This window comes from Rhinopithecus roxellana, chromosome 21 (genome assembly GCF_007565055.1).
Source record: "Rhinopithecus roxellana isolate Shanxi Qingling chromosome 21, ASM756505v1, whole genome shotgun sequence".
NCBI classification, from domain to species: Eukaryota; Metazoa; Chordata; class Mammalia; order Primates; family Cercopithecidae; genus Rhinopithecus; species Rhinopithecus roxellana.
The window spans coordinates 39,027,721-39,055,682 of NC_044569.1; the positions used below are offsets into that span (position 1 = coordinate 39,027,721).

At 58.4% G+C, this 27,962-nt stretch overlaps 1 protein-coding gene across 1 annotated transcript in view; it reads left to right on the plus strand.

Annotated features, from left to right (window-relative positions):
• The window catches only part of NFATC1 (nuclear factor of activated T cells 1), a 119,756-nt gene that overhangs the window by 26,940 nt on the left and 64,854 nt on the right, over positions 1-27,962 (plus strand). Inside the window, 5 exon segments of the mRNA XM_030925778.1 lie at positions 5,431-5,590; positions 21,791-21,993; positions 23,892-24,064; positions 24,614-24,660; positions 24,662-24,755. Of these exon segments, the coding sequence (XP_030781638.1) occupies positions 5,431-5,590; positions 21,791-21,993; positions 23,892-24,064; positions 24,614-24,660; positions 24,662-24,755 (677 nt within the window).

Consider the following 27,962-nt stretch of genomic DNA (forward strand, 5'->3'; position numbering starts at 1 on the left):
AGCCTCATGATGCTCATGCCTCTGACCCATGGGTCTGCACTCGGGGCATGACCGAAGGTGTGGCCTGGGAGTTGGTTGTGTGGACGTTCGCGTCACCGACGTTTATAACAGCAGAGTCCGGCAGTACAGTGAGGATGGTCCTTGTGGTAAATGGGATGCTGTGATTAAATTGTTTCTGAATATGCTAAAGTGCTCAAAATGTGATCTTTCCTTCATAAAACGGCCAGGTGTGGTGATACGTGCCTGTAACCCCAGCACTGTGGGAGGATCCCTTGAGCCCAGGAGTTGGAGAATTGCCCTCCAGCCTAGGCAGCAGAGCGAGACCTTGTTTCTGAGAAGTAAAGAGAAAAAGAAAAAGAAAAAGAAAAGACAAAGTACCAGATTATGTATCTCATTTTGTTAAGATGCATCATTTTGTAAAAATTCTTATAGAAATACATGCAGTGGGCCGGGCGTGGTGGCTCACGCCTGTAATCCCAGCACTTTGGGAGGCTGAAGCGGGCGGATCACCTGAGGTCAGGAGTTCGAGATCAGCCTGGCCAACCTGGTGAAACTGTATCTCTACTAAAAATACAAAAAATTAGCCGGTGTGGTGGTGTGCACCTGTACTCGCAGCTGCTCAGGAGGCTGAGGCAGGAGCATCGCTTGAACCTGGGACGCAGAGGCTGCAGTGAGCCGAGATGGCGCCAGTGAACTCCAGCCTGGGCCACAGAGCGGGACTCCATCTCAAAAAAAAAAAAAAAAAAAAAAAAGAGAGCGAGAAACACGCTGTGGCAATGTGAGCATCGGTCACCATCCAGACCGGGTAGACGTTGGATGCAAATTTCACTGGAGTTTTTTTTTTTTTATTTTTTTGGTTGTGTTGAGTGTCACTTTTTAAAAAATTGACTTACGTTGAAGATGACTTTGAAGTTGTTGGAATTATTCTCAGTCCTGAGCTCAGGGCTTCCGCAAGCGAGTTGCAGTTCCCGGGGCTGGGCTGGTCAGAGACCCCCCAGTGCAGCACGCCTGCCCGCGGCTGCCCCAGCCGTTACCCCCCGAAGGAAGCACGCGGAGTGGAGCGGGGTGGAGCGTGGGCAGCAGCGGTCCCGTCTCCGCAGCAGTGCAGGCTCCTTTTCTGCTCATGTGGGCTTTTTTGTCTGAACCAGAGACACAAATTTGTAGAGCTGCCAAATTCATGCTGAAAATTTCCAACCAAAACCAATCATCTTAATTGTCTGGATTATGATATTTATTTTGTAAATCATTCTTGCTTTAAGCCGTGCACACGCTGTGTTACTAAATCTGCAAATGATTCCAGAGCCAAATGCAGTCCTGCACCACGGTTCGGGTTAACGGCGGACTTCACGTATGAGGGTTCTCGTGAGATCATGAGAGCGTGTTTTTACTGGACCTTTTCTGTGTTTAGATGTGTTTAGATTCACAAGCCCTGACCGCTGTGAGGCAGTCACCCACGGTGTTCAGCACAGCCACACGCCGTGCAGACGTGTACTGGGGAGCCGTGAGCCACGTGGCTGGGGTGTGCACTGGCCATACCGAGTCGGTTCACACGAGTTCCCATGACGACAAAATGGCCTAAGGACACGTTTCTCAGAGTGTGTCCCCGTCATAAAGTGACACACGGCTGTGTTTACACAAACTTATTCTTATGTCATAGTCAACTGCAGAGTGGTTTAGACTACCTCATCTTTAGGAAATACGTCTGCCTTTAACCAGACCAGCGGTGGGGGAGGTGGCTTTTCTTATTTTCTTCCCTCTTCTGTCCTCTCTCTTGCTCTGTCTCTTCTCTGTGTCTTAACTTTCCTGGGAATCCGGTGAGCCCAGTTTTTTTCACTGTGTATTTTGTTATTTTGTTTGTTTGTTTTGAGACGGAGTCTGACTGTCACCCAGGCTGGAGTGCCGTGGCGCGATCTCGGCTCACTGCAAGCTCCGCCTCCGGGGTTCAAGCAATTCTGCCTCAGCCTCCAGAGTGGCTGGGACTACAGGCGCCCACCACGGCGCCCAGTTCATTTTTATATTTTTAGTGGAGACGGGGTTTCACCATGTTGGCCAGGATGGTCTTGAGCTCCTGACCTCAGGTGATCTGTCTGCCTCGGCCTCCCAAGTGCTGGGATGACAGGCGTGCGTCACCGCGCCCGGCTGTGAATTTTGCATTTTATTTGTTGCTTTCTCAATTCGTAAAAAAAGATACGTACAGGGCGCCTGAGGCAGGTGAGATAGGTACAGGGCGCCTGAGGCAGGTGAGATAGGTACAGGGCGCCTGAGGCAGGTGAGATAGGTACAGGGCGCCTGAGGCAGGCGCCGCCTCGCACCATCCACGACTTTGTTTGGTGCCTGCCTCTCCCGGCGTGGGTGTGGCCACTGCGGAGGGGCCCTTCGTTGCCCAGCCCTGTAGCTGCCCCCTCTCCCTTCCCCAGAGACTCACAGCCGGCCCCGAGCTCTGTGCAGGGAAGCCTTTGTCCTTCCTGTGCGGAACCCTGGGTCCAGCCGCCTCTCCTTCCGCCTGGCAGCATTAGCGGATGCTGGGCGTCCGTGCTGATCACCTCACGTGGGAAAGAGCCCTGACAGTACAGCCCGCGAAGCTGCATCTTGGAGATTCCTGTCAGGGACGCTGTCGTGGCTGTTGGGGTCCACAGGGCACCCGCAGAGCCCAAAACCCCACAGAGCGGAGGTGGGTGGTGAGCCTGCCAGGGGCATCTTTGTATAAATCTGTTTCTAAGTTTTCAAATTACTATGAAGCTTCCAATGTCACAAAATACGTAGTCTTGTTAAGGAACGTTTTAGGTTTTTGTATTTTTTAAAATTATGTATTTGATTCCATTCCAGCTGCCTCCTGGGCTTTTTCTCTTTAAAGCAGTCTTATTCTGCCCATTGTTTTTATTTTGTTTGTTTTGAGTCAGAGTCTTGCCCTGTCGCTCAGGCTGAAGCCCATGCGATCTTGGCTCACCTCCATCTCAACCTCCCCCAGCTCAGGCAGTCCTCCCCACTCAGCCTCCTGTGTGGCTGGGATCCTCCCCACTCAGCCTCCTGTGTGGCTGGGATCCTCCCCGCTCAGCCTCCTGTGTGGCTGGGATCCTCCCCGCTCAGCCTCCTGTGTGGCTGGGATCCTCCCCGCTCAGCCTCCTGTGTGGCTGGGATCCTCCCCGCTCAGCCTCCTGTGTGGCTGGGATCCTCCCCGCTCAGCCTCCTGTGTGGCTGGGATCCTCCCCGCTCAGCCTCCTGTGTGGCTGGGATCCTCCCCGCTCAGCCTCCTGTGTGGCTGGGATCCTCCCCGCTCAGCCTCCTGTGTGGCTGGGACCACAGATGTGCACCACATCCTGCTCATGTTTTTATTTTTTGTTTGTTTTGTAGCGATGGGGTCTCGTCATGTTGCCCACGCTGGTCTTGAACTCCTGAGCTCAAGTGATCCGTCCCCCTTGGCCTCCCAAAGTTTTAGGATTACAGGCGTGAGCCACTGCGACTGGCCTTGGTTTTTGCTGCTGCTGCTGCTGCTGTTGTTGTTGTTGTTTTTAGATGGAGTCTCGCTCTGTCGCCCAGGCTGGAGTGCAGTGGCGTGATCTCGGCTCACTGCAGCCTGTGCCTCTTCGGTTCAAGTGATTCTCCTGCCTCAGCCTCTGAGCAGCTGGGACTACAGGTGGCCGCCACCATGCCTGGCTAATTTTTGTGTTTTTAGCAGAGACGGGGTTTCACCATGTTGGCCAGGATGGTCTCAATTTCTGACCTCGTGATCCGCCTGCCTCGGCCTCCCGAAGTGCTGGGGTTATAGGCGTGAGCCACCGTGTCCGGCCCTTGTTTTGTTTTTAGGTCACTTTGGGTTCACAGTGTGTCCTGAGGTGTTGGGGGTCTTCTGGGGGCTCGGGAGGCAATTTCCTTGAACTCACAGATGCCCCTGCTCTGAGCCTGCGTCGCACGGAACCTGCCCTGCCCAAGAAGCTGCCCGCATGTCCCATGTCTCTGTGGCTTGTACTTAAAACGGACGTAGAATGAGGTCAGCAGCTGTCGGCAATCATTGAGTCCTGGCGGAGGGGCTGGTTCTGAAGATGGGGGAGTCACAGGCCCCATGTGGAGGGTGACCTCAGGGGCCCCAGTCCACAGTGTGGTCGGCGGGCCTGGGTCTCTGCCCACATAGCGGTGAGGATGGTCGTTGGGCCCTGGGCTGGCTGTGCCCACATGATGGTGAGGACGGTCGTTGGGCCCTGGGCTGGCTGTGCCCACATGGTGGTGAGGACGGTCGTTGGGCCCTGGGCTGGCTGTGCCCACATAGCGGTGAGGACGGTCATCGGGCCCTGGGCTGGCTCTGCCCACGCAGGGTCTTGTACCTGATCCATTGAGCAGTGCTGGTCCAGGGAGGGTCCCACCACATGCTCCGCCTGCCTTGGCCCCTGCAGCAGGCAGTGCTTGGGAGACAGACTGAGTGGAAGAGGAGGCTGGGCCAGGGCTGCAGCGGCCACAGAGCCTTGGGCCTCCCAGAAATGGGCTCTGATGGCAGAAGCGCCGGCCTCTTGCACGGGGTGGACGGTGGTGCCTGTGTGGATGGTGCTGCGTGGGGTAGGCCACCCCCTAGATGCGAGAACCCCTTGGGTGCACAGTGTGGCCCCCAGGAATGGTGAGACAGTCCACCTGGGCCTCCTACAGAACACAGTTGGGAAGACACTCAAGGCTGAGGGCACAGGCAGGACTTCACCTTAGCCTTTCACAGCGAACATTCACCTCCTGAAAGGACGGGGGCCATGGAGCCCCCAGCTGGGCCGTGGGCTCTGACGACAGACCTGGCACCTGTCACCTGCCACGTCATGCAGCGCGTGTCCTCTGTGCACAGTAACTGGCAGGCTCCCAAAGCCCTCACCGCCGCACCCCGCCCTGCTGCGTTTTCTCTCACCGTCCTCCATGGACGCCCGGTTCCTCCTCCTGGCCCTCAGTTAGGCCCTTCTGTCCAGCTTGCAGCAACCATGGAATTTGGGGGCTGGTGGTATTTCGCACACCACGTCTTCCAAACCCACCATTTTATAAAGGGCCCAGTTAGTCACCTGTCCGACGGCAGCCGCACAGCTGGTTCATAGCAAGGGGAGGTTGGAGCTTCCTGGTTCTTAGACCACAGCTCGTACCTCTTAGATTTTAAAAAAGATCTTCAGTGAGTTCTCAAGCCTGTCTTACCGGAGGGTTAAGTAGCTGATAGAAGCCTGTCACGAAGGAAGAGAAGTGTGTTAAAGTTGTGCTTGGAAAACGTTTCTGTCTTAGAGAACTGGCCGGGCCACGGCCACAGATCACGATGAGTAAGCATCGCATCGATGCAGGCTTGTCCATCTCCGTGTAGGATGTGCGCTCACCGAAGAAGTGTCCACCCAAGATGGTGACGGCTGAGCGCGGCACGTGTGGCCCGGGTGAGGTCCATGTGGCACTAAACGCCTCCTCTGCTCTGTTCCCTTCCAGCCCAACCCTGCCCGCCCTGGACTGGCAGCTGCCGTCCCACTCAGGCCCATACGAGCTTCGGATTGAGGTGCAGCCCAAGTCCCACCACCGAGCCCACTATGAGACGGAGGGCAGCCGGGGGGCCGTGAAGGCGTCGGCTGGAGGACACCCCATCGTGCAGGTAGGCACCGAGGCCAGACTCGCACGCCACTTGCTGTTTTGGTCCAAAAGTAACTTTGGAGCCACAGCGAACTGTGCTGAAACCACAGACTCTCCCAGCCAGGCCAGCTGAACGCTATGTCGTGGTTAGTCCCGGGAGGCTGCTCACCATCCCTGAGCTGGAATGGGCGCGTGGCACAGCACCTGCTGCTTCCACATGGGCAGGCCTCCCTCTTTGTTTTCAGATTTGTCCAAAGCAGCCCTCGTGTCCACGGATGCTGCCTGTGGTGTGGATGTTTCAGGGGGTTGATTCTCCCCTCTCTAAAGCCTCTGAACTGCTGGGGTTCTCACCAGCAGCACCAGCCTCGCCTGGTGGGGGCCCTCAGAAATACAGGTTCTGTGGCCCACCAGGCCTGCGGAATCCCACGCTCTGGGCTTGGGTGCTGGGGGGCACCAGGGCTCAAGGTGCTTCCCGAGGAGAGGAGGAGTGGCTTTCAGAGTGGGCCTGGGGCTGGCAGCTGTGTCCCTGCCGGGGTGGGCCTGACTCCCCGGGCTCTGTGTGGCTTCCTCACCTTGCTCTCACCTTGGGGGAAAGCCACATAGAGTTAGGCTGTCCATGGAGGTGTGTAGTGACCACGCCGGGGATGGGCAGCGTCTGCACACAGAGCCATGCCCCCTCTGCACCCCAGGTGTTGATGTGGGTCCCGGGTAGCCGTGGGTGTTGGCATTTTCTTCGGTCCCACCTGTTACCTCATCAGCTCTAGGCCCTGGGTCCACTGCTTTGGCAGCCACAGAGCAGCAAGGGTGTCCAGCCCCAGGGCTCCAGGCCATGCGGCAACGCAGAGGACGTTTTCCCAGCACACACCGACAGCAAAACCCGGGTGCCCCAGCCCCGCTATTTAGGGAATGATGCAAGCCGGAAGGGGTGCTCAGCAGGGTGCCCCATGTTTTTATTTTTTCCATTTAGATAAATAGTGGAGGGAAGGCGGCCACAAGGACAAATGGCTGTTTGCCAACGCAACAGCCGGCAGCAGGGCATTAGCAGGCAGGGTGCTGGGCGAGGCGTTTCCAAAACCAGCACTTGCAGATGCTGTTAACGTGATGTTTGTGGCCTGTGTGCTTGATGCCAATTAGTACCTACCTGGTTGGTGCTTGAAGCAAGGAAATGCGGGAGATAACCTGAGTGCACAGCGGCCAGTTTGACATTTAAAGTCTCCACCCTCCCAGGTGGGAAAGGTCAGACAGCTCTGCGCCACGCTTCGTCCCGGCAGGCCTGTACCTCCCCGTTCCTGCCTCGGTTTTCACTGCCCGAAAGCCTGTTATTGCTCAGTGGAAAGGATATTAGAAGGGACAGGAAATGAGGCAGTGAAAGGAGAGTGGAAAAAGGCAATCGAGAAATGATGGCCCCGTCCACCCCATTTGCTATGAATCGTATCGGTGAGGATCACTGGCCGTCACCCTTTCACCATGTCCGGATGAGGGGCAGTTGTAGGAATCGAGGCTGCTGTTTGGAGGGTAAAGCGGGACCATGAGTGTGGAGAGAGCTCTGAGGTTTTTGTCTGTTTGTTTTGTTTTATTGTTTTTGTTTTTTGGGGGACAGAGTCTCGCTCTCACCCAGGCTGGAGTGCAGTGGTGCGATCTCAGCTCACGGCGACCTCTGCCTCCCAGGTTCGAGCGATTCTCCTGCCTCAGCCGCCCGAGTAGCCGGGACCACAGGCGGCCTGGGTTTTAATGGATATATTTTCACCTACCTGTGAGTAGCGCCGGTGCCTGGTGCCACCTGTCTCCGTGGACACGGCTCAGTGCTGGGCACTCCTCCCTGCATCTTCTGGAATCTTGTGGAATCCCATCTCTGTTCTACTGTCTGGGTGTCTCGGGCTTAGGGTGCTGAAATCTATCAATACAGATGCGACTGAGAGGATCGAGGTGTTCTGGAGGACTCAGGAAACTTGAAACAGTAATTTAAAATATCTTTAAAATGTACCCTCAAAAATTATTCCAAATCAAGTGGCCCGTGTGTGAGCAGCAGCAGAACGCGAGAGGCTGGCCCTGTGTTTCCACAGAAGGAGCCCTTTCCGTTGAAACGCAGGAGAAAACACTCCCCTGCATGGAAAACGTCAGGCACTATCAGCATATCTCATTGTGAGAAATCAGTAATTTAAAGAGTTTTCTGATGTATCTGTGGCATTTATGTCTATGCGAGTGTGAGGTAAAAGCAGCTAAAAAGGGGGTTTTGGGAGTTTGTTTTCTCTTTCAGTTGGTGGACCACAAATTGGATAAAAATAGAATTTGTGCATAATTATAAAACAAATGAGAATAGAAAGCTCTCAGTTGCCGTGGAAGCTCCTCGGAACCGCAGACGTGCACTCACTGCCGTTGGGTTATTTTAGCACATCCTTCGACACAGCCCCTTTCCCACTGTTCAGAAACGAGGCTTATCGCACTGGCCTAGGGGCGCGGGGACGAGGCCGTGGGTGGTGGGCGCTGCAGGCGGCTGGTCAGAGCCACTGGGAACCACTGACACAGGAGTTTCCTGCATTTGAGAAATGCTGTTCTCTTCATTGTGAATCTGTCCACTACATCTCAAAAAGCTTGTCCATAAAATCAAAGCCCGCTGTCTCCTGCAATGCAGCTGAGCCCTGTAGGGTAGCGGGGGGGCCTGGGGAGGTGGGTATCAGCTCTCACGGTCAGGAGCACACTGTGCACCCGCACCCGGCGTCCTCGTCCTCCCGCACCCTGTGTCCCCGTCCTCTCATGCACGGCCTCCTCATCCTCCCCCACCTGACCTCCCCATCCTGTGCCCTGCGTCCCCGTTCTCCTCATCCTCCCGCACCCTGCGTCCCCGTCCTCCTGCGCCCAGCCTCTCCGCCCTCCCGCGCCCTGCGTCCTCGTCCTCCCCATCTTCCTGTGCCCTGCATCCCCGTCCTCCCCAACCCGGCCTCCCGTGCCCAGTGTCCCCATTCTCCTGCGCCTGGCCCCCTACTCCTCCCGCGCCTGGCCTCCCCGTCCCCCCCGTACCCCCCCCGTCCCCCCGCCGTCCCCATGTGTTTCGCAGCTGGGAAGCAAAGCACATGAGTAGAACCTTCTCTCCAGGAGGCATTCGGAGCATGGACCCCAGGTTAGGAAAGGGTGTTTGCTCCTCCGGGCAGGTGCTCGCTCTTACCTGTGGGTGCTGAGGGGCGTGAGGGACGGCTGGCACCCGGGTACCTGAGAGCGTTGAGGGGCGTGAGGGACGGCTGGCACCCGGGTACCTGTGGGCGCTGAGGGGCGTGAGGGACGGCTGGCACCCGGGTACCTGTGAGCGCTGAGGGGCGTGAGGGACGGCTGGCACCCGGGTACCTGTGAGCGCTGAGGGGCGTGAGGGACGGCTGGCACCCGGGTACCTGAGAGCGCTGAGGGGCGTGAGGGACGGCTGGCACCCGGGTACCTGAGAGCGCTGAGGGGCGTGAGGGACGGCTGGCACCCGGGTACCTGAGAGCGCTGAGGGGCGTGAGGGACGGCTGGCACCCGGGTACCTGAGAGCGCTGAGGGGCGTGAGGGACGGCTGGCACCCGGGTACCTGAGAGCGCTGAGGGGCGTGAGGGACGGCTGGCACCCGGGTACCTGAGAGCGCTGAGGGGCGTGAGGGACGGCTGGCACCCGGGTACCTGAGAGCGCTGAGGGGCGTGAGGGACGGCTGGCACCCGGGTACCTGTGGGCGCTGAGGGGCGTGAGGGACGGCTGGCACCCGGGTACCTGTGGGCGTTGAGGGGCGTGAGGGACGGCTGGCACCCGGGTGCCTGTGGGCGTTGAGGGGCGTGAGGGACGGCTGGCACCCGGGGCTCCTCCTGTTTAGGGCCTTTCCTTCAGAGGGAAGGAGGCCAGCCCCCTCCAGTGAGCACTGAGCGTGCCGCCTGCCGTCTCTGTGGGGATGACATCGTTCCCACGCCGGGGAGGGACCACCCCAGGCCAGCCCCTACTCTTGTGGCCACATTGCCATGATCACGCCATCCGCACCCTAAGGCCACCCCTGTTATGGCTGCAATGGCGCTAAAAACGCCAGCATCAAAGGAACAGGGCCGTGGTTTAGCCTGGAAGAGTGGGGCCCTGGAGCCATCCGCAAGGGGGTCTGGGTGGTTCAGGACGGCCGGCAGCCCCTGGTGGATGTGGTCCCTGCAGGGTCTGGTGGGCCCTCAGCCATGGTGATGGCTGCACCCCCTCTGCGGGGTGGGGCTTGCGGGTAAGGACCGTTCTGCCCCCGTGTGTGTGAGGGGGATGGTGGAGACGAGTCCGACATGCGGGTAAGGACAGTCCTGCCTCCGTGCGTGTGAGGGGGATGGTGGAGATAGGTCCAGATGGTGGAGACGGGTCCAGCATGCGGATAAGGACAGTCCTGCCCCTGTGCATGTGAGGGTGATGGTGGATACACGGTCTGGATGGTGGAGACAGGTCCAGATGGTGGAGACGGGTCCGACATGCGGTTAAGGACCGTTCTGCCCCCGTGTGTGTGAGGGGGATGGTGGCGACGGGTCCGGATGGTGGAGACGGGTCTGGCATGGGCCTCACTGTTCCTGGGAAACCAAGGATGAAGAGGCCCGTTTGGGACTCACCTGGCCCTGGTAGAACACGTGATCTGGACAGAGCCTCTCAGAGGCTCCTGGCCGGGCTGGGAGTGACCAGCAGCCCGGCCAGCCTCGGCTCCTGCCCACACAGCCCCCTTGTCACTGGCCCCTCCTGCCCCTGCTCCAGCACCTTGGCCGCCAGTTCTCGGTGGGCCGGTCTGTATCTGCCGATGCTGGGACCTCGCCAGGCTGCTGGTTCCAGGGGAGGCTGAGGGGTCGTCCACCTGCTGTCTGCTTCTCACCAGCATTTCCAGCGAGGCCTAAAAGTGACACATAGCGGGTGTTTCCCTCCAGCCTCGGCTTTCCCCCAAATCCCAGCTCACACTGAGTGTCCTGATGATGGCACCTCGGGCAGCCGCCACCCTCTGCCCTCCACCCTCCGCCCTGACAGCAGGCTCTGCCTGAGGGTGAGGATCTCTCTGTACACACAGTCTCCTCACCCCAGAGGGCCCGTTCTGCTCTCAGCGAGGCTGGAACCGGGAGTTCACGAGTGCTGTGGGGGGCTGCTGGCTTTTCTTCTTGTCTCACCTCCTCATGCCCACACAGCCTGTGCCCTCAGTCCTGGTCACCTCGGTACGTGGGCAGCCGGCATCAGGCTGGTTCTTACAGGTTTTCCACCAGGATGGTCTGGGGTGAGACAGGCAGTGTTCCTCCCCTTCTCTGGCCAGGGAGGGCAGAGAAGCACCTGGGTACAGCCGTTGAGGCCTTTTCGTGTGACCCATTGCCTTTCCAGGCATGAAGGTGAGACTAGTCCTCCGCCTGCGTGTTGCCCATCGAGGGGGACCGTGGTCCCTGGGGAGACCTGGAGTCCGGCTCCCCTCTCCGTCCGAGGAGGACCTGAGCTGCGTGAGCAGCACCCGCCCTGGTCACTCTGCCTTGCTTTCCTCCTCTCTGTTTCTGGTTGTGCCTCCTTCCTTCCCTCCTGCCCTCTTCACCGTGGCCCGCAGGCCCCTCGCCCGATGTGTTCCTCACACGAGTCACCCCATCCTCGGCCTGTGTCCTCCACTGCTCATTGCAGCTACACTCTCCCAGAGGCAGCCGGGAAGGGCCCAGGGCCCTGAGAAGATGTCTTTGCAGCACGTCCCTGGCCCCGGCTCCCACCTCCCAGGCACCCACCACTCCGCAGGGGCACGTGGTCCTCTGTGGGACGTAGCCTGACCTCTGACCCGGGGTCAGATAACTCAGGTCTGTTTACCAAGTCACCAAAATAACCTGCCCGATAGCATCTCGCCCATCACACGGGACGCCGGGCTTGTGTGAATAATTAATAGGTCACTGGAATGTGAAACGAGAAGCCTCGGCCCATTCTGAAACAGCATTTTAGGTTTGCAGCTTGTAATTTTGTCAGTCAGGAGAGGGGCCGACTGAGTGTGCAAAGAGGTGAGGGCAAGTGGTCTGGGATCCTGCCTCAGCCGTGCCGTGAGAGGGGCTGGCGGGTCAGGTGAGGACCCAGGGTCGGGAGGCCAGACTGGCCCCAGGGAGGGCTCCTGGCCGTACCCCAAGCTCAGGACGCAGGGTGGGGTGGGCCCGCTGGTGCCCACGGCAGCCTCGGTGGGCCTCTCCTCCCGTCGTCTGGCTTGTGGGTCAACTTTGCCCCCATAGATCCGGAACAGATATTTTTTCTGTCACATAAGAAACTTGACAGCTGCAGGCCAAGGAGTGGAGCCCCCCACGAGGCAGCTCTTTTCCGCTTGTTAAAATGGGCATCGGGCCGGTGGTCCTGACTAATTCTCACTTTGTGTGGTGCCTTCCCCAGCTGGCAGGGGCTCGGGAAGTGTTCAGTACCATGAGGAGCGGGTTCCTGAGAGCCTGTGAACACCGTGGACAGATGACCACGCACACACTATTCCACGCAGGGCCTCATCCACACTTTCTTACGTGGTCTGCCGCACACAGGAGCTCCTGGTTCTCCATGTCCCCTGCTAGGCAGGGCTGTTAGACGGGAAAGCCCAGGAGGGTGGTTGCTGGGACACACTGTTACCTGATCAGAGCCCCGAGGTCCCACCAGGAGCTGTGCTATTGCAGAGCCTCCAACAGCAGCCGCTCTGGCCCCGCCCAGGGAGTCCCGCAGAGGCCCACGCGTGGGGAGGACACCATGGGGTGGAAACTAATGTGCAGGTCTGACCACAAAACCGCACGCCACGGCACTGCTGCTGCCAAACGCCGGAGGCCTGCAGGAGGCACGGATTAATTTTTTATGGGTCTGCCTTGAAACCTAGACAACAGCCCTCTCCTCTTTCAGCAAAATTTCAGGGCACATGACCATCCCTTCCCTGGACTGCCAAGCACATAAACGCACAGGGAATTTCCTAGTTCCACACATGCCGTTGCTCCTGCAGCGCATGCGGCCAGGAGAGCAGACGTGGTTGCCGCCGGGCTGTGTGTGTGTTCCCAGGAGCAAGACCTCTCAGAAGCACGGTGCTGAAGCCTGAGCCACCCCGAGACACGGTGTCAGCTTTTATGATGAACGAGGATTCACCATTTATTTCTTCCCTAAAGCAAAGCCCACGGGCTGTGTTTCGAGTGATGGGGACAGACGCGCGGTGCTGCTGGGAGGGTGTTCACGGGGCAGATTCGCTGTGTCAGGAGAGCAACGTGGAATGAGGTCAGCCCAGCCAGTCACTGCTTAAAACAGTCATGACAATATTTGAGAAAATGGGTGGAATTTCGTGGAGATTTACTGGCACGGGGGAGGCATGTGGCCTCTGGCAAGTCTGTGACACTGACTTCTAACTACCGTTCCACAGCTGTGCCACCTGGAAAACGTGGCAAAAATGTGGCCTGGGTCTCCTGACAGGCCTGGCCGCTGCAGTAGGGGGTGTGCAGCTGAGACAGGAAATACAAGGCACATGAGCGTCCCCAAGCCCAGACCATCGGCCTCCACAATCTTCTATTAGTAATTTCAGAGCTTTGGCTTCTTGGTGCTTTGGGGAAACTGAAGATGACACGTGGGCTGTGGCACGGCCGTTACTAGTGACCACTCCTAGTAGCACAGAAGGGCCTCCCAGGGGCTTTCCTAGGTAGAGAGGGGTCTGCACACTCACTGGAACACACTGTATCTCAGCCTCAGAAAAGCCACATTTGGTGCAGGTGGGACAGGAGGGGTGGACACATCACCTGGAGACCACATGAGAAGCGGCCACCTGTGGCAACCACGCGGTGGGGAGACGGCGCCCTGGCGGCTCTCGTGTGGGGCCTGGTCCTTCCTCGCTGCCTGAGCAATGGGGCCTGCTTCCCTGCAGACACCGTGGTGCCCCTGGGCCACACCCAGCAGGTGTCCAGGGACCGCGGGTGGTGTTGGCCACGGCAGGTCCCTGCCCGTTTCTCCAAGGACCTGGGGCTGGGACCCAGCTGAGTTCTCCTGGGAAGGAGCAGCTGCTGGCTGTGCTGCCCGGTGCTGAGGGTGGCAGCCATTTCTGAAGCCTCCCAGGTGTGTGCCTCGCTGTGTCTGACCAGCTCTGGAGCCCAGGGTCTCTGTGTCAGTGTTGGTTCTAAGAGGAATGAGGCGTGGTTTCAGAGACACTCCTCTTCTCTGAGGAGCTGCTGGGTGGGATGGCTGCTGGCTTTCTTTGTGACGTTGGTAGCTGTTCCTTGCCCCAGTCCTGCCCAGGCCAGATGTGGGAGTGGCGGCTGGGAGCGCCCACGGGTGTGTGTCCGTCTGGGCCTGGCTCCTGTCCGTGGACCTGTCTCAAGCCATACCCCCGTCCTTCAGGGAGGACACTGGGCATTGTCTGTGGACAGAGGTGCTTTGCTGGGGACAGCACAGACGGCCCCTGGGCCCTGCAGAGCCGAGACACACCATCGTCCACACGTGGAGCACATAGATTGGCACAGATTGGCCAGGTCTCACCCTGCGAGGCTCCCCAGGGCCATGTCCTAGGGAAATAGAAGGTTTCACCTGGAGGTTCCACCTGGAGATTGGGGAGCGCAGGGCTGTGGTGCTGTGGGGTGCGGGCCCCGGAGGAGGGGCAGGGGTGCTGCTGGATGGTGGCTCTTCCACCCCAGGATTCCTCGGGCCCTTCCTTCCTGTGTGTCTGGACTGAGTGTCACTGTAGCTGTCGGGCTCTGCAGGTGCACATGGCTGCTGGGCGGGCGGCCTCCTGGGCCTCTCTCCCCCGTGGTTTCGGTTTTGGTGTGTTTGAGCCACTGACCAGCAGGCTTGGGGCCATTCTAGAGCTGGGAGGGCTTGTGGGGGAGGCAGGATGAACAGGGGCTGCTTGCCCATCCTCAGGCCACCCTGCCAGCTCCTCGACATGTCTCCCTGAGAGCAGCCAGGGCACCCCGGCTGTGGGTGGGCTGTGCCCGGAGCCCATCAGGCCCTGCCGGGTAGAGTCGGAGGAGGCTCTGAGCGGAAACCACCTCGCTTCTGACAAAGGACAAGCTCTCCTGCCGCTTGGTGTCGGGTGACGTGACTTTCAGTGGCACGGATGTCTCTAGAAGGTTGCCATTTCTCCCTGCGTGGCCGTGGGCCGTGGATTCTGTGTGCTCCTGGCCTGGGGTTACGGGGTCACAGCATTTCCCACTTGCCTGTTTCAGGAGCTCCATTCTAGATGATTCTCCCTCCATAGAAGGTCGCGGCTTCTCGGCGGGACTGACTAGATTTAATTAAATCTAAATGTGGTGATTCTGGCAGAATCTTCTTCAGCCGGAGTGAGCGTGGCTGTCTCTTCTCCCGGCGCTTCCGGGTGCGTTGGTGCCCTGCACCCTCCACCTCAGTGCCCTGGTCCCGCGGCCCTGTCAGCACTCTGGTGAGTCTGGGGTTCGCTCTGGTGAGTCTGGGGTTCGTGCCGAGCGCCATTGCCTCCAGGTCCAGGCAGGAAGCGCACTGCTGGGGCAGGGTGGTCCCTGCAAGGCACAGGTGGGGAGAGCGGCCGGGAGTGCGGCAGGCCAAGGCGGCGGGGCAGGGCACCAGCTCTCCACAGCAAGCACAGCCTCTGGGGCCGCTGTCCCGGAGAGACGTGGAGACCCGCGTGCACATGTGGAGACTGGCGCATCCAAGGGACCCGCAGGCATGGCTGGGCGGCCTTTCTCCTCCCCACCTCGTCCACCCTCGCCACGGCGTCAGTCCTGCTTAGCAACCTCGGCTGCCTTTGGGCAGGTGACAGCGCACCTGCCATTCACAGGCACCACGTCTCCAAGAAGAGGGGCTCTTGCCGTGTCTGTTCCAGGGGTGCCACTCAGCATCCTTCCAGCACCTTCTCTGGGCTTCCGGTTTGAATGATCTTTTTCCTAAGTCAGTGGAAGGGGCTAAAAACGTGGGGACCTGGGAAGAAGGCCCCAGGCACCTTGGAGAGCCTGGTCTGAGAAACAGGCCCTTGCAGCTCAGCACTGCTTCTCTGGAGTGGGGCATGATGTTGGTTCACAGACGTGCGGTGGCGGCCGCGGGTGGTGGTTGCAGCAGCGTGCGGTTGTTGGCGCCAGGTGCTGACCCTGGGCCCCTCCTGGGGAGCTTCTGCTCCGGTGGTCCGGGCCTTGCTGTAGCCTGCAGGTCGTCTGGTTGGCGTCAGGTGGAGGTCTGGGGCCCGAGCCCGGAGCTCAGCTCTGAGCATCAAGAAACCCAAGTTTTCTCCCCACTCCCACCCAGACAGCAACGGCTGTTTGGAAGGGGACACACCAGAGCTCCCCGTGTAGTGAGTGGGGCACACTCAGCTAGAGCCTGGCAGTCCTGCAACTCTGCCTGCTCCTTTTTGAAAACCGAAAACCCCAAGAGACTTTTTATGTTGAGACAGCCCTTGCCGGTCAAGACCAAGCCTGTGGCTGAGTGCACTTTTTCAGTCACGGCTGGAAGGTCCCTGTGCAGGGCCGTGAGTCCCTTTAGATTTGATTTATAGCCACAAATTCAGTTTTACCTGTGGATCTGAACACGATCTGTAAATCACTAGGAAAGCAGCTGTGTTCACGGGAAGGATTCTCAGCATCAAGGTGACACTCCATGGTGTGAACTCAGTATTGTTGGCTTGTGCACCCGCTCACATGGGCACACACCTGCACTGCACACAGTCATGCACACGCTTGCCTCGGGCCCACACACACACAGCCCTGAGAGCTGGGAAGACGAATCGGTCACTCACAGATTCTGCAGATAGATTCCTTCACCAGGCATGGTAGTGGGAGCAGCGCCCACTACTCATCTGGGGCCTCTCGTGCAGGAACTGTACGGAGGCCTCGTCCTTTTCTCCTGTCACGGGAAGGGGCCTGGAGCCGTCCCTCAGGGATGGGGAGGAGCTAGTTTCCCAGCCAGCGCCTGTGCATTCACCAGCGTGAGAATCCACTCAGCGGACTTGCTGTGTAGCCTCTGTTGTTCAGGCCTCAGCGTGCAGCAAGCCTGTGGGGTCAGGACTGCCCGGCCTCTGCCTCAGTTCCTGCCGGGCACATGACACTTCCCTTGAATCCTCCTGCCGATGGTACCTGTGGGAGGGAAGGTACGATCAATCCTGGTCCTGTCCCCCTAGGCCTGGGCAGGTTTCCCGGCACTGCCAGGCACAAGGCCCCTTCCCCAGGCTGCCCATAGACCCCAGCCCCGAGGTGCTGGTCTGCCCACCCTCGCTGGGAAGGGCTGTGCCACATGGCGAAAGCTGCTGTGGGTCCTGGTACCTGGCGCCCCTGCCTGCCAGGGCTCATGATGCCAACGGTGCCAGGTTTGTGGGACCTGGGGGTCAGGAGGGCCTGGCCCTGCTCCTGCGAGGCCGAGATCTGTTCCCAGGAGAGTTGAGGGAGTGTTGGCTGTGGGGTTCCTGGAGGCCTCTCTCGTGCACTCTGGGTCTGTCAGGAGGCAACTGTGGCCAAACAGAGAGAAATAAAACCTGAAATGAGAAAAAAACTTTTTTCTAGAACTTCCCAGAGAGCAGTGAGCTGGTGCCAGCGGGTCAGAGGCTTGTCACGTGCGGGGTGTGTGTGTGCGCGTGCACGCTCTGTGGTGTGTGTGTGTGTGCGCTCTGGTGTGTGTGTGAGTGCGTGTGCACGCCCTGTGGTGTGTGTGTGCGTGTGCACGCTCTGTGGTGTGTGTGTACGCATGCACTCTGTGGGGTGTGTGCACACTTCCCAGTGTGGCTGTGCGTGTGTGTGTGGACACATGCACACGTGTGTTCAGAGAACACCACGCTTTGCCTCGACTCCTGGCTCAGGCCTGAGTCTCCAGCCATGGTGTCCGCATTCCTCCCCTGTTCCTTCTCTGCTCTGCACACTGGGAAGCAGGACGAGAGGCGTGGGGGCCAGGCTGTGTGCTTCCCTCACCCACCCTGAGCCCACACTGCTCTGGAGGGAGACCCTGGCTTCCCCCGCCCACCCCAAGCCCACGCCGCTCTGGAGGGAGACCCCAGCCCCCTCAGTCCCTTTCCTGCATCTGAAAGGGCCAGGGCAGGGCATCTGGCAGGTGAAGCTCCCCTTAAAGCCAGGTCTGGGCCGGTTTACAGGGAAGCACTGCTCATGTGCCACCCGGTAGATCACACCGGCGCTGCACACACAGGCACCCCCGTGGCCACACATGCCTGCACATGCACACTTCTGGTTCACATGCCCACACTCATGCGGCTCCTGCACACCACACAGCTAGCAGGTGAGGAAGTGGATGCAGCGTGGCTGTCTCTTGGCGGCTTCACCTGGGATGTCACTGTGGACCCCAGAGCCTGAAGTCCTGGCAAGCACAGAAATCACACTGGCAGCCGTGCAGCCCCCGCCTGTCCTGCTTTTGGCAGGTGAGGCCTGGCTGAGAAAAGTGGGGAAGGAGAGGGAGGATGCAGGGGCCGCGTCCTGCTTCTCCACCGACCTTAGGTTTAGCGTGCTCCCTTCGACTACTGGCTCCATTTTTGATGTCTTTTACTTTTTGTTTGTATTTTTCCTGGTGTCTTGAGTAAAGTCTCCCTGAAGCATCAAATTGGGGTTTTTTTACAAGTACCCTGTGCTGTTGCCTCATCTGCTTTGTCGTGCCGTGGGTCACGCGGGCCTGTGCCGTGGGTCACGCGGGCCTGTGCCATGGCCGTGGGTCAGATGGCCTTTGTGCCGTGGCCATAGGTCAGGCGGGCGTGCCGTGGGTCAGGTGGGCCTTGTTCCCACAGGAACACCTGGCTCTGCAGCAGTGGCCGCCATGTCATCCTGGCCAGGCCCCTGCACCAAGGGTGGCGCCACGGGGTCTCTGATGCCTTCCTTCTCGTGCTTTGGTGGAGAATGTGGCTGGACGTCCTCCCATGAGGGACATGTTCTCCAGCCTGGTTCGCTGGCCCCGGCCCTGGGCCCAGCCCCACGAGGCGCCCCTTGGGCTTCACCTGGAAGTGTCACCTCTGGCTGCTGTTGTGGGTGATGAGGGTTCCAGGGCTGCAAACAGGACCCTAGGCGCTGTCCACACAGCGTGGCAATCTCTTAAATTAATCCAGCGTTGGGGGAATCGGAGTTGAAACCGGTTTGTGAGTCGGATTTTCTGTCCCTGTGTGCACTTCCTTGGGGCAATTTGAAAAATGCAGGTTTTACCTGTAGGCCCTAAATGCGTAATTTCCCTTTAGGCTGACGGCTGCTCCTGTGCCCTGCCTGGAGAGGAGCCTGACTCCAGGTCGCCTTGGCTCCATTTCTGTGCAGCAGCTCAGACTATGGGGTGGAGGGTGAGACATTCCTAGTCGTGAGCTGCCTCTGTCCACCCCACACCTCCCTCCCCTGCCTGCACACAGCTGAGTTCCGCATTGAATAAATTTGGCCTCAATCATCCTCTACCCGTCATGTCACCGTGTAAGTGCTGAGGTCAGCACAGGAGCTAAAAACAAACATTTTAATGTGTGGGAAACTCAGTAACTCTTATACCTCAGCAGTAGAATAATACATTTTGTTTAGTTAAAGTTCAGGCAAAGGGACGTCATTGTTGTGACAGGTAATTTTATAAATAGGATTCTGACAGGTTCTGTACTGTGCCAGAGGCAGAAAGCCCGTGCAGTGGGGCCCGTGACGTATTTAAATTACTTTTCTTAAAAATGAACTTCATGATTTAAATAATAGATGTTTATCTCCCAGGTTAAACCTTAAATATTCTCATTTTCACTGAAATGACATGTTTGTTAAAGGATACAATCATATGCCAAATTCACAGCATTCCACACACCATCGGAGAACTGCCGCAGGGATCCTGGGGGAATTTTAAATTGTAGTTTAAGACCACGTGACCCTGGCCAGGCCCTTGGAGCTGCCCCGGCGCCCCTCCCCCACCCCCAGAGGTGGTTTTGGTCAGAGACTCATTTACATTTTTTTCTATGTAAATCAAATTTTTAGGTATTAAATCTCGGAAAATGGAATACTGCGTGGCAGAATCTGCCTCTTCATCTCTGCTTCTCTTTTTACATTTCCCATCATAAAGATGTTTGAATCCTGCAGAGAGTTAAGGTATCTCAGGAAGTTCATTAATTTGGCAAAAGGCTGGAGTCTGTCTTCCGAGGAACTGAGGGCTGGACAGGCAGGTCCCAGCGTCCCCCGTCCTGACTGTGGAGACACTTGTATATTCATGAGGGAAGAGGGGGCTGCAGTGGAAAGGGAAAGGCTTGTTGTTCTGCGGAGTTACGTGGTCTTAGCTGTAATCACTTTGGAATGGGGTGCTGGTGGCCTTGGGTGCAGAGACTCCTGTGGGCATCTGCACACATCGGGGCTGTGTCCTCATCCCTGTCTGTGGCTTCCCCACCATGTTCCCTCGTGACGCCTTCTTTCAGCCTCTGGCTTTGTACTTCAGACCCCAAATGCCCCTTCGATGTCTCAGCCGGGGCCTGGGTCCCAGCTCGGCCTCATACGGCATCCCAGGCCCTGCCCATCCGTCTGGGCCTCACGGCCAGGCCCTCGGTGACAGCAGCCATCGCTTCACTGTGGCCTCCTCCCTGGGGGGCTCTGAGTTCAGCTGCCAGTGAGATTGGTTTGTTCTTTACTGTGGTGACCGCACAGAGGCTGAAGCTGAGCTGGAGCCACGGAGCGGGGGCCACCTCTTCGCCTGCCCAGGCCCCTGCAGGCCCATCTCCCCTCTGCCCACTGATGTCTGAGAATCCTCCGTCCCCTGCAGTCTGAGGGGCAGCCCCCGGCTCAGGCAGCCCAACCTTCTCCCCCGCCTTGCTGGCCCTGAGTGGGCGGCAGGCATCTGTGTGGTGGGGGCAGATACCGCGTTTTCCTGTGGCTGGAACGTACCTGCAGGAGCCCAGGCTTGGAGCCTTCACATGGTGGTAGTGCTGCAGTTGCCATCGGTGGTCAAAGATTTTGAAGTTAGTTTAGTGAGAAAATCGACTCCAAACGTGATCAGAGGGGTTGGCGCGTTCCGGGATGAGTGGTTCCTGGGGCTGGGTGTTGCCACGGGCCTGGCACAGATTCTGCTGATTAATCTCAGGGCTCTGAGGCTGGTGCCCATCAGGCCCCACTTGGGGGATGCAGAAGGGAAGGTGCTCTGAACGAGGGGCCCTGTGGGAGGCCCCACTGCGCGAAGGGTTTGACTCCTGCGGCCTCCCTCTAGGCCTGTGTGCTTGCTTTGAGAATCAGACGTTCATGTTCCAAACCAAATCGGCCTCTTGCAAATAGAATCACACTATAGTGATTGTAAATGGGAGCGTTAAAGATAAAAACAAACATTTCTAAAAATGACTCACTGCCGAAGGCGGAACCACGTGTGGTGCAGAGAAGGAGGGTGAGAGGCAGCAGCACCGCACCCTGCATTTACCTCTCAGACGCCGATGAGCAACTCATCCCTCAGAACAGCTGGTCCTGAACACGTGTGCGCCCTGTGGAGAGGCGCACACCTTCCCAGAGGCGGGAGCGGGACCCGGCCACCCATGTCCTGGCAGAAGCACCGAGGCTGCTCCATTTGGCCAGAGTCTTATCCCAGTGATGTGGGTTTTGAGTCTCACACACACGGCACCGGCCGAGAAGCCATGAGCGGCTCTGCAGGGTGACGCGGACGATAGCCACCTCCATGCACGGTTGCCCTGGGCAGTGTCTGCTGCCAGCGTCTGCCTCTGCTCAGCTGCCAGGACGGTGTTGAGCACTCCCCTACTCCCCTGGCTCTGCAGGAGGAGAGGTGCAGGGAGCCATCAGGAAGGGTGCTGGGGCCCGAGGCCCGTCGTGCCGTGTGTGTGCACACACAGTGTGGCGTCCCTGGTCAGGAGTGGGAGCTGCACGCTGCCCAGTTCCAGGTTAATGGAACACAGGAAGATAGGTCGTGTCCTGCAGGGCCTCATCTGGATTAACTGGTGAAGCGAGCCTTGCCCGTGGCTCAGTGAGGGCTCCGCTTTCCTGCATACGCCGCCTGCCAGCTTCACCGTGGCCTCGGTGTGGGCACACACAGTGAGCATGTGTGGATGCATACGTGTGCACATCCATGCCCACACGTGTGAGAGTGCAAGTATGTGTGCAGGTGTGTGCACACCTGTGTGTGTGTTTGGAAGTGGCCACAGGTGTGTTCAAAGCCTAACCCTCAGTGCCCAGGTCCATTAGGGTAACAAGGCATTTTCTAATCTGCTTTACAAAGACACCAGTATGATATGGCAGAAAAATACAAAGGGGGTAGGACAGGGGGACGCAGGCCTCAAACCCACCGCCGGTTTTCTCTGCGTTCCGGTGACTCCCAGGGGCCCGTGCTCTGGGTGCTGAGTGGGCGTTTCCTCTTCTCTCGCCAGCTCCATGGCTACTTGGAGAGTGAGCCGCTGATGCTGCAGCTTTTCATCGGGACGGCAGACGACCGCCTGCTGCGCCCACACGCCTTCTACCAGGTGCACCGTATCACGGGGAAGACCGTGTCCACCACCAGCCACGAGGCCATCCTCTCCAACACCAAAGTCCTGGAGATCCCACTCCTGCCGGAGAACAGCATGCGAGCCATGTAAGTGCGGGGACCTTCGACCTTTGACCTCTGGCGGGGGCGGTGGGCAGGGCATGCCTTCCTCCCGGCCCTGGGGGTCTGGCCGGCCCCCTGCACTTCCACGCTCTGTGGCCAGGACACTCTTGGTTTAACAGCCAGTAAGTAAACCTCACTCTTGCTTTTGACAATGGATTTGCTTCTCTCTAGGGTTTCAGCCCTGTGTATGTTGCCACTTAAAATAATGTCTCAGATACGCAGCTATAAATACTTCCCTCCATATTTAGCTCCTAAACAGGACCCCTGTTTCTTTCTGAATACAGCAGTTTTGTAATGAGAAGGATGGTTAAAACGTGAGCATCAAAAAATTAAAGCAGTCAGCATATCCGGATCGCGTTGAACTTTAGGAGGTTCGAACAACATGGATAGGCCTGCGCTGACGTTCTGAGTCTAATTTGGCACTGTAATTTGTTTAAAAGTGAATTTTTTAGTAAGCCGAGGACAAAACATGTAACTTCCAAATAAGGCCTTACTCGCTTAATCCCAGCTTGTGCTGGGCACGCTGGCCCTGACCTGTGAAGGCAGCCGGGAAAGAGGACTGCTGGTTCCTGAGAGATTCCCGTGGTACCGTGGTGGGAACAGATGACAAACACGTCTATGGGTGAATGAGTGAAGGTTGAGCTGGGATGGCTGGAACGTGCAGACCGGCAGGACAAAGCCGGGCCGAAGGTCAGGGACGGCGTCCTACGAGGGTGACCCGCAGGCCAGGAGCCCGTGTGATGGCGAAGTTGTCGGGGGGTGCCCCATCCAGGTGGAGCCCCGGGGGTGGGTGCAGAGGTCCTGGGGCTGCAGGAGTGGGGAGGAGCCCCACACGGGGAGGGACAGCATGTAGGAGATGGCGGCAGGGGCCACGTCAGGCATTTTAATAAGTGACTCAAAGCCTCTAAGTCAAAAACAAAGGGAACACTTTCTCTCCATGTTGGCTTTTCAAGTGTTGGGGGGAATGTGTGCACCTGGGAACTCATTCTGAATCCCTGGGTTTGCCTGGAGAGCTGTAATCCAAGTTTCCTGCAGACAGGGCACAGTCAGGTGGTTTTCAAGAACAAACCTTGTGTTCCGCAGCCGCGGTAAATGTCCTGGCTTCACTGGCGGCTGTGTTCACCCCACCATGATGTGGCGCAGCAAGGCTGGCCGGGAGACGCCCACAGCCAGGACCGCATGCCAGCCTGGTGCTCGCTGCCGACTCAAGGGTGGTCAGGGTGTCTGTGTTTATTCTCATTCTCTTAATTTAAAAATGCTGCTTTTTAGTGCATTGAGAATGTACACATGGAATGTTTTACTGGAGTCTAATTTTGAATGAAATTGTTAAGTTAAAAGAGATTATATGAAACCATAGAAGAAACGGGTTTCACACACAAAAAATGAAGGCTTTTAAATATAGTGGAAATAATAGCATCTTCTGATAAATCGAGCTTTTTGGGAACTACTACAAGATAAGAGAGAGCAGCAGGTGCCTCTGGCCCCTCCCTTGGGCTGCTCTCTGCTGCTCTGGTGACATCCCCGTGTACGTGGCCAGTGTGGGTGCTAGAGGCAGCCAGGACCCGGGACAGCTCTGACTGGACCCACTTGGTCAGGGCTGGAGGCTGGAGGGAAAGTGGGAAGGGGAAGGTGGAAGTCACTTTTCTTGGGGCTGCCTCCGCTCGCCCCCTCTCGCGTGTGCCGGCGTCGGATTCTGTTCTGCGCTAGGCAAGGGCCTCACGTTGGCAGCTTCAAGGTCTTGTTTTCCTCGGGGGAGGGACAGTGGCCAGCTCCCTGGCATGAGCTCGCAGGGCTAGGGGGAGGGCCAGAGAGTCTGGGGGCCGGGCCTTTCTGCTCCCATGTCAGCTAGTGAAAGAAAAGCTGTGGGCTTTTGTTTTGGGCAGCATTGACTGTGCTGGAATCCTGAAGCTCAGAAACTCCGACATTGAACTTCGGAAAGGAGAGACGGACATTGGGAGGAAGAACACACGGGTACGGCTGGTGTTCCGTGTTCACGTCCCGCAGCCCAGCGGCCGCACGCTGTCCCTGCAGGTGGCCTCCAACCCCATCGAATGTTGTAAGTGGACACCCGCGCGCTGCAGGGGAAGGAAACCGCAGGCGTCCCACGTGCTGTCGCTGCCTCTCCCTCTCTCAGCTTTTCGCTTGTGTAGCCTTGGTACTGAACTGTTCCACCAAACCCACCACAGTGTGTGGCCATGTGGGGTCTGGGTTGATCACGGCTGAGTTACTGCCTGTGGCCCTCCCGGGGGCCCCTGGCTCTGGCTCCTCTGATGCCTGAGCATGGCCAGGGAACGCGGTGCGGGCCGGGGCTTCCCCCACGCTGTGCTGACCTCTGCGTATTTGTGCGGTGACTGTGATTTGAGTGAAATTGGCTGAGTCTTAGGAGGATATTTCGATGCCTCCTTCAGCATGAGGTAGAGACCATGAGGATTCGTGTGCATGGCTTCTCCCCTAGGAGTAATGACGTCCGTAGGACTCAGCCCGCAGGCCGTGGCGGTGCTTGCCCTGGGTGGGTGGGCTTACGTGTGACCTGCTGGGTGCCACGCGTGCGCCCTGGGCCGCCCACCCAGGACAGGCCCTCACCGGCCCTCTCCCTCTGACGCAGCCCAGCGCTCGGCCCAGGAGCTGCCCCTGGTGGAGAAGCAGAGCACCGGACAGCTACCCGGTCATGGGAGGGAAGAAGATGGTCCTGTCAGGCCACAACTTCCTGCAGGACTCCAAGGTCATTTTCGTGGAGAAAGCGCCAGGTACGCCCTTCACCAGGGGTCATCTGCGGCCTGGGCGTCAGCGCTGGTGGGAACAGGCTCCCGGTCGGTGGAGCAGGACCCACCTGTGCGCGGCCACCAGGACAGGGCTTACAGAGTGTAGCACAGAGCAGAGGCTCTGCGTGGCCCGTGTCTGCATCCAGCTGTGAGGTCTTGTGTGAGCTGACAGCTGTGCTGCTGAAGGGAGGAGGGAGATGCTGAGTGCCGGGGCCGCCACACACACATCACCGCTGACACTGAGGGAGCCCACGGGCTGGGGACGTGCGCAGGAGGGTGAAGGCGTTTGCTGGCTTTGCTGGGGTCCTCCGTCTGCAGGAAGTGGGCGCTTTGGGAGTCAGCAGGAGGGAGCTCCCCTCTGCGGCCTTCCCCTCCTGCCAGCATTCCTGGGGTCGGAGGCAGGGATGGTGTGGGTGCCACAGATGGCAGGGGCTGGGGCGGTCTTTAATGCTACAGCCATGGTGTGTGCGAGGCCCTTGTGCCCCGAGGCCCGGGTCACCCCTGCCTCCAGGTGTTGTGCTGGCCCAGCCTGGAAGCTCTGGGGCTGACCTCGGAACAGCTGCGGGGCATCTTCTGAATGATGCTCCTCCTGGGGCTGTCACGCCTGTGGTTCTGTGCTGCCCACAGGAGACGCTGTCCTGCAGGGATTGGGCTCACAAAGTGGCTCCCAGCCCAGGTCAGTTCTATGCAGACACCGGGCCCCAGCACTGTCATCCCAGACCAGGGCCTAGCTGGCTCCTAGAAGAGCCTGTGAACAATGTGGGCTGCACTGACGGGAGACTGGCGTTGCAGGGAGAGTGAGCGCCAGTGTGGCTGGGCGCAGGGACCCTAGCCCAGCCCTCATGGGGGTTCAGGCAGAGTTGGCCTGGCTCTCCACAAAGCCTGCCATGAGCTCTCTGGTTTTGGGGCTTCCTGGTGCCTTGCTGGGCCTCTGCCCACGGTGGGCCAGGTGAGGGGCACACCCCTACAAGACCTGTTTTGTGATTTTTTTTTCTTTTTAACATTTACCAATTGGAATTTTTTTGCACTTACTCCGATCCCTGGAAACCGCGGAGGCATTCAGCCTTGATAATGGGGTCTTGATTTGTACAGTTTGCCGGAAACTTAAGTGCTTCAATCAAAATAGGCTTTAGAGGTCTTTCACGTCTAACGTGGCTTTCTGTAGAATCAGGGCATAATTGATTTTAAATTACAGAGAAAACCCAACTAAGAGCAGTGGCCACGAAGGCATTTGCATCCCCCGAGCCTTCTCAGGAGGAGGCTAATTTTGAAATAATTTGCCCTTCAGAGCTGTCAGTGTGTGTCCATGCGTTGGCAGAGAAACACTTTGCCCCCAGTGTAGGGAGGCGCTTGGGCCAAGACTGGCCAGAACCATGGCTCCCAGGTTCTGCTTCTCAAAGCCCAGGCCTGAGCAGCCTATTGTGGTTTCTTCTGCCCAGAGAGGCCTGGGCACCTTGATAGAGCCCCCCCACACCGAACGCAGTCAGCAGAGGTGCCCCAGCTCCTGCCCTAGCCGAGTTACTGCACTAGCCGATTCGGTGCCACAGTGCCATGGGGAAGGGCAGCCACCGGCCTCCGAGGGCCGGGAGCCAAGGTTATGCGGGACCAGCCCTGGTCTCATGCGGCCGCCCCCACGGGCAGCCCCTCCTGCCTTCATCATCGCTGTGAGCTGTGGGGTCAGCAGGCCAGAGGTGCTGCCTGTTCTGCCCTTAAGCTCGGCTGCCACGGCCACACTTCTGGGCAATGCCAGTTTGTCTGCCCATGTCCTCCTCTTGTCCCATGAGGTCAGGGCAGGTCTCTGACCCTCCCCCAGCACCAGCCTGTGTCTGGTATACAGCAGGCGAACCATAAATGAATAGGTGCTGCACTCGAGAGCACGTGAAGCTGTGAATACTGCGGGGATGGAGCCAGACCACATTTATGATTTTATTCTTTATAGTTAAATAAGATAATTTGCATATTCATAGACACACAAGCATATCGCATGTTTTCAAAAGCAGAGAACAAACATCCACATAATTTTCTTCGTCCACTTTCGGCTTCTCAGGCGGGAGCCGTCACTTACGACACGTGCTAACCTGTGGTAAGAGCTTGGAGCTGCAAAAGGCCCCACATCCTCATCCTGGCGACAAGTTCCTAGTTGTTTTTGGAGAAACCACTAAACTGAATATAAATTAAAAACACAATTGCCCTCTCATCTTCCGATGGGATCGTCTGGTCTGTTTAAAGTTCTGTTTTCGACGGCTCTCGCGGATGGAACCATGGCCGGGCGTGAGCTCGGGAGGTTCGCGTCGAGGAAATCCGTCAGTCGGGCAGATGAAGTGGCTTCTCCAGGAAGGGCCTCTGTGTCTCTCGGCTGTCCTTGTTCTGAGGGTGCGGACGGTTGTAGCTGTGGTGAATGTTGGACACAGGCCAGGGTCGGCTCTGCCCTGTCCTTCTCTGGGGTACGTGGGAAGCTCATTGTCCAGGCCAGCTCAGCCTCTGTGTCTCGGCCAGGTCCCCTTCAGCTGCTGTGGGTTCACAGCACCTCTGAACTTTGGGAAGTGTTGGATGGAGCGGCTGCTCAGCCCTGGAAGGCTGGGAGCTGGTGTTGGGCCCTCCTGAGGAAGGGAATCCCTGCAGCAGGGCTGCGCTGCGGGGAACCAGTGGGCACGGGCATGGCTCGCCGTCGTGTGGGTGCTGGGTCCCTCCGGGATGCTCCAGCTCCAGCAGGCGGGAGTGCACTCCACGGAGCTTCCTCCCAGGTCTCTCAGGGCGGCGCAAAAGGCCGGGGGCAGAATCAGCCTTTCTCTGAGGACTTCGTTTACTGCTTCCTCGGAAAACAACCTTTTCTGATAATGAAAGCCTGTGCGGAATGTTCGTCCAGGGGGCAGGTTGGCTGTGGGGCGCCGAGGGCCGAGTGTCAGCTCCGAAGCCCCTGGCAGCCTTACGGGAGCCCTTCAGTTTCCAAGGCTGCAGGGGTTCAGCTGTAGGAAGCGGGAACCACACCCCTCTCCTCTCCCACCCGCACCCCTCCCCTCCCCTCTCCCACCCGCACCCCTCCCCTCCCCTCTCCCACCCGCACCCCTCCCCTCTCCTCTCCCACCCGCACCTGCACCCCTCCCCTCTCCCACCCGCACCCCTCCCCTCTCCTCTCCCACCCGCACCTGCACCCCTCTCCTCTCCCACCCGCACCCCTCCCCTCCCCTCTCC